At 50.2% G+C, this 6034-nt stretch overlaps 1 protein-coding gene across 1 annotated transcript; it reads right to left on the bottom strand.

The window, feature by feature from the left end:
- Positions 1-2887: 2887 nt before the first annotated feature.
- Positions 2888-5588, bottom strand: LOC123127838 (transcription factor LAF1). The gene is made up of 3 exons (XM_044547694.1): positions 5293-5588; positions 4898-5027; positions 2888-3751 (listed from the first exon to the last, which is right to left on the bottom strand). Exons 1-3 carry the CDS (start codon positions 5426-5428, stop codon positions 3154-3156), a joined length of 864 nt encoding a protein of 287 aa, XP_044403629.1. The 5' UTR covers positions 5429-5588; the 3' UTR covers positions 2888-3153.
- Between the last annotated feature and the right edge of the window lie 446 nt (positions 5589-6034).

Here is a 6034-nt window from a genome sequence, read left to right as displayed (position 1 = left end):
CATTTCATATAATAAAGCGACAATCATATGGCTCCTGCCAGTTGCCGATAACAGTGTTACAAAACATGATCATCTCATACAACAATTTATATAATCACGTCTTGACCATATCACATCACAACATGCCCTGCAAAAACAAGTTAGACGTCCTCTACTTTGTTGTTGCAAGTTTTACGTGGCTGCTACGGGCTTCTAGCAAGAACCGTTCTTACCTACACATCAGAACCACAACGTAGTATACTGATTGCTTTTTGATCTTCAGAAAGAACCCTGTTCATTGAAACCGATTCAACTAAAGTTGGAGAAACAGACACCCACTAGCCACCTGTGTGTGAAGCACGTCGGTAGAACCAGTCTCGCGTAAGCGTACGCGTAATGTCGGTCTGAGCCGCTTCATCCAACAATACCGCTGAATCAAGAATCAACTAGTGACGGCAAGCAATATGTATATACCCACGCGCACAACTCCTTTGTGTTCTACTCGTGCATATAACATCTACACATAGACCTGACTTGGATGCCACTGTTGGGGAACGCGGTATTTCAAAAAAAATCCTACGATCGTGCAAGATCTATCTAGGAGATGCATAGCAACGAGAGGGGGAGAGTATGTCTATGTACCCTCGTAGACCAAAGCCGGGAGCGTTATGGAACGCGATTGATGTAGTCGAACGTCTTCGCGATCCAACCAATCAAGTACCGAACGCACGGTACCTCCGCGATCTGCGCACGTCCAGCTCGGTAACGTCCCTCGTACTCTTGATCCAGTTGAGCCCGAGGGAGAGTTTCATCAGCACGACGGCGTGATGATGAAGTTACCGACGCAGGGCTTCGCCTAAGCACTGCAACGATATGACCGAGGTGGAATTCTATGGAGGGGGGCACCGCACACGGCAAAACAATCAACTTGTGTGTCTATGGTGCCCCCTTCTCCCATATATAAAGGGGTGGAGGAGGGGGCCGGCCGGCCACCTTGGGCGCGCACCCTACTAGGAGTAGGTTCCCCCCTTTCCTAGTCCTACTAGGAGGGGGAAGGAAGGGAGAGAGGGGAGGAAGAAAAGGGGGGCGGCCCCCTCCCAATTCGGATTGGGATTGGGGGGGGCGCCCCTCCTCTTGGCCTTCTCCTCTCTCTTCCACTAAAGCCCGTGTGGGCCCATTAAGCCCCCCGGGGGGTTTCGGTAACCTCCTGGTACTCCGATAATTGCCGAAACTCATCCGAAACCATTTCGGTGTCCAAACATAACCTTCCAATATATAAATCTTCATGTCTCGACCATTTCGAGACTCCTCGTCATGTCCGTGATCATATCCGGGACTCCGAACTACCTTCGGTACATCAAAACACATAAACTCATAATACTGATTGTCATCGAAAGTTAAGCGTGCGGACCCTACGGGTTCGAGAACTATGTAGACATGACCGAGACTCATCTCCGGTCAATAACCAATAGCGGAACCTAGATGCTCATATTGGCTCCTACATATTATACGAAGATCTTTATCGGTCAAACCGCATAACAACATACGTTGTTCCCTTTGTCATCGGTATGTTACTTGCCTGCGATTCGATTATCGGTATCTCAATACCTAGTTCAATCTCATTACCGGCAAGTCTCTTTACTCGTTCCGTAATGCATCATCCCGCAACTAACTCATTAGTCACATTGCTTGCAAGGCTTATAGTGATGTGCATTACCGAGACGGCCCAGAGATACCTCTCCGATACACGGAGTGAGAAACCCTAATCTCGATCTATGCGAACTCAACAAACATCATCGGAGACACCTGTAGAGCATCTTTATAGTCACCTAGTTACGTTATGACTCAGCTGAGTTGTGACGTTTGATAGCACACTAAGTGTTCCTCCAGTATTCGGGAGTTGTATAATCTCATAGTCCTAGGAACATGTATAAGTTATGAAGAAAGCAATAGCAATAAACTAAACGATCATAGTGCTAAGCCAACGGATGGGTCAAGTCAATCACATCATTCTCTAATGATGTGATCCCATTCATCAAATGACAACTCATGTCTATGGTTAGGAAACTTAAAGATCTTTTGATTAACGAGCTAGCCAAGTAGAAGCGTACTAGCGACACTCTGTTTGTCTATGTATTCACACATGTACTAAGTTTCCGATTAATACAATTTTAGCATGAATAATAAACATTTATCATGATATAAGAAAATATAAATAATAATTTTATTATTGCCTCTAGGGCATATTTCCTTCAAGTCGACCATCCCATCGGTGAAAAAGCATCAGTGTCGACCAGGTTCCAGTACGCGATGGCGTCACCCTCATAGCCCCCCTCGACCTCCCAAGTATGATGCCCACACACTGTCTGGCTTGCCTCTCAGCATGCAGCCATATCTGATTTGGGATAGGGTTAAAGGGAGAGTGCCTGTTTAGGTCGACGGGGCCAAATGCTGGGTGATGAGATGCGGCAGCAGAGGAAAAAGATGTGAAATGAGCGGCAGTAGGTGGCAGGCGCGCGAACGAGAGAAAGCTTAAGCGGCAAGCGAGCTCGATAAAACACATGACTTATGTAGGGGAGAGAGCCTCGCGAGCGAGTCGACCGACCGAAGCTTCTTAGCCGGTCGACCGGAAGAAATCATTAGCCTAGTATAAATAGTCACAGCTCACAAACATGATGTATGGTTTTGGGAGGAAAGACGATGCATGAATTTCTTACAACAAGTTGGGTCTGGCTTCAATAATTGTAAGATAAACTAATCAGTGGCACAGCTTAAAGCCAAAACGTGAAAGGTCAAGGGTCCCTTGACAGTTGTTAAAGTGGAAGGGAGCTTGGCAATTCTCTTCACAGTGCTCTATTAAAGCGGGATCCGGGAAGATAATATTAACCCTTAACTAGTAGTAGGAGCATATCAAATCAACAACATGTGCATTCTTCCTGAACCCTTTCCATCTTACTGTCGGTGCTCTGCTCTGCTCTCCGAACCAAACCAAAGCGGACAGCATTGCACATGCACCAGTATACATGCTGTCAAATCGATTGCTCTATACATACATACATTGCATATACGGCCATAATTTACACTGCAGCATTACAAACGCGCCTTAAACCTGACGAAATGTCTAACAAATTTCAAGAAACTCTATAGTCCTTCTTCTCCCTTGGCGGCGATGCTCTAGTTGAGGCCGAAGAACTCGGTCATGGAGAGCAGGTCGCAGAACCCGCCGCCGGCCTGCATCTGATCCATGCTGTCGAACTGCTCCAGGAACTCCCAGCAGGTGCCGCTGTCGCCGAAGCCGCCGTGCAGGGGGTCCTCCACGCCGGGTGGCCCATCGACCTGCGCGGACCCCTGGCTCGTGATCTGACGATGATCGCCGCCTCCTGCGCCAACCACCCCCGCGGCTTCCGGGCCAGGTGCCGCCGCCGCCACCTGGCCACCGATGTAGTCCATGTTGAGCCAATCCGCGAACATCACCTTGGGAGCCACGGGCGCGTGGGCCCTGCAGGCGGTAGGCTCGGTCACGGTCAGGCAGCTCGAGTCGGCCGACGACGACTCGTGCGGCGGCTCCGACGAGCCGGAGTTCGACGGCCGTTCCTGCGCCGCACTGAACTCCCCTGGGCTCGGGCTCTGGGACCCGTCCGAGTCCGCGGCGGAGCTCGCCGCCGGCGGCGTCTCCTTGCCGCCCTCGACCCTCTTCTTGAGATACGAGTTCCAGTAGTTCTTCACCTCGTTGTCGGTCCTCCCCGGTAAATGCCGTGCGATCCTCGACCACCTGCGGTACAAGTTTCGCGTCAATAATTAAGCCAGCGGGCCCGAGTTACTTGCGGTGCACTTAACTTTGGTTTATGTCAGATAAAAAAAACTTTGGTTTCTGTCGGTCGGCGGGAAAATGATTTCAGCTTTTGCATTGACAACTTGACGTTTCTTTCGGCCTTTCTCAAGTTTCTCGTTCTTTTCTCCTTTTGTGGCTCGGAGTATAAACAAAGCAAAACAAAACAAAATGTGTCACTTGGGTGAGAGGGACGAGCGTGGTGTACGTAGTCTATTCATGTGGAGTTGTGGACCACCGATGATCATCCTTGGATATTTTTCGGGGGACATAATTGCAAGGCCCAATAAAGAATCTAATCTCCTCGCGAGGCCACACTTCTACGTGCCAGTCGGGATCGTCAAGGCAGCTGTTTCCATAACTAACTCGCAAGTGAGGAGCGCGGATTGGTCCAAATAGTCGACGCCATGTTCTCTCTCGCCGCTCCACTGTACAGCTAAATTCAACAGGGCCGGCGGTGCTTTCTGCAGCAACGGCCAGAGGATATACTCACAAAAAGAAGAATGTTTTTTCCAAGATAGATAATGATTTTGAGCAAACTTGCGCTAGGACGCAACTGCACTGTATGCCATTTAGCGTCCGGCCAACCAAGCCCACAAATATTTTATACTAACAAGCTAATAATAATCGGAGCGAAAAGCAGGTGTAATCATCACAATGTGCACCGGGCAGACAGAGGGGAAAATCTGGTGGATTTGGAGCGTCCGTGGAGCGTGAGCGTCAGCATCAACTCCACTACGGAAAAGGCCCCGGTGGCTGCCATCACCGGTCTCCCTTTCCCGTTCCCTCTTTTCTTTCCTTCCTTCACTCGAATTAGCGTGTTCTAGAACGGGATTGCCGCCAGCCGAGCAGGGACAATTACACTGGTACCTTTCACGTCCAAACGGTGGGCTACGGTGGGAGTGCTACCACCCGCCTAGTGTGTGCGGGGGGAAACCTAAAAGGAAAACATGGCAGCGGCATCTAGGAGTAGTAGACAGACGACGTGGAGAAGTGTCTTTCGATCGATCGTCTCAATCATTTGCGTGCAGTAAAGTACAGTGCAGAGAATAAGTAGGTAAATGGTGTGTGCTGGACGGGGCTGCTTACTTGTTGCCGAGGGCGGCGTGGAGGCTCATCACCGTCTCCTCCTCCTCCGGCGAGAACATGCCGTGCTTCAGCCCCGGCCGCAGGTAGTTGATCCACCGCAGCCTGCAGCTCTTGCCGTTCCGCTGGAGCCCTGCGCGCGGAATCATGGTCAGAAGTCAGAACCAGCCAGCCAATGTGCATTTCCCTTTCGGGACAGATGGAACTAATCACTCCCACGAACAAATCAAGGCCAATTCGGACCAGCTGGCCGGAGAGAGGACGAAATTCAGTCGAGGGGCGCCGGTCACCGGTGCCGGAGAACCCGATCTTCGACCCAAATGCACCGAATTCTCCTGAATTATGCCTCCTTTCTGTGCTTCTACAAATGCGGACGAGGGAGCGGTGGTCGGCCTTACCGGCTTTGGCGGGAAGCGCGCTCCAGCAGCCGTGGCCGTGCCGGAGAATGTAATCGCGCAGCTTCTGATCCTCCTCCGGCGACCACAGCCCCTTCCGGTAGCTCGGCCTGGGCTTGTCGCACGCCTTACACCCCATTGCTTTGCTTGCTTGCTTGCAGGCGGACGAACGGCGCAGCGCGGCACGAAACCTCGGAGAGGTGGGTCTACAGGAGGCAGCAGCAGCGGCGGCAGAGGCTTCGGGCTCAAGCCTTGGGATGGAGATGGAGGAGCGTTCTGGCGTTTCCAGAGGGGAGCAGTAGGTGCGAGTTTTATAGCCATGGAAAGGGGGTGTGTTTGTGTCGTCTGGGAAATAAACAAATTACGTGTTATCATCACCACTACCTCAATTTTGCAATTTCTGTTTTTAATGTACTGACTTTATTTTAGAAAAGAAAAGAAAAATCTGTAAACAATAGGAGCTACTAATCTACTGCAATTGCCGCCTAAGAAAAATTATTGTAATATAATAATGCCTTAAGGGCGGCTGATGCCTTCTACTCCGAGAAATCATGGTTTACATTTGCTCTGCACATTATTGAAATGTTAAATAGACGAGCGTGAGAGAGTGAGGTTTTAAAGAACGTCAGGAGACCACGAAGCGTGATAATGAATCAAAATCAAGGCCAGCTGCGATCGGCAATGAAGTGGAAAATAAGTAAGGTGAGAGTACACAAGTAGTGGGGAAAACCGGCAAATCGTCCGC

Source organism: Triticum aestivum, chromosome 6A, assembly GCF_018294505.1.
Source record: "Triticum aestivum cultivar Chinese Spring chromosome 6A, IWGSC CS RefSeq v2.1, whole genome shotgun sequence".
NCBI classification, from domain to species: Eukaryota; Viridiplantae; Streptophyta; class Magnoliopsida; order Poales; family Poaceae; genus Triticum; species Triticum aestivum.
This window is presented reverse-complemented; position numbering and strand designations above follow the sequence as displayed.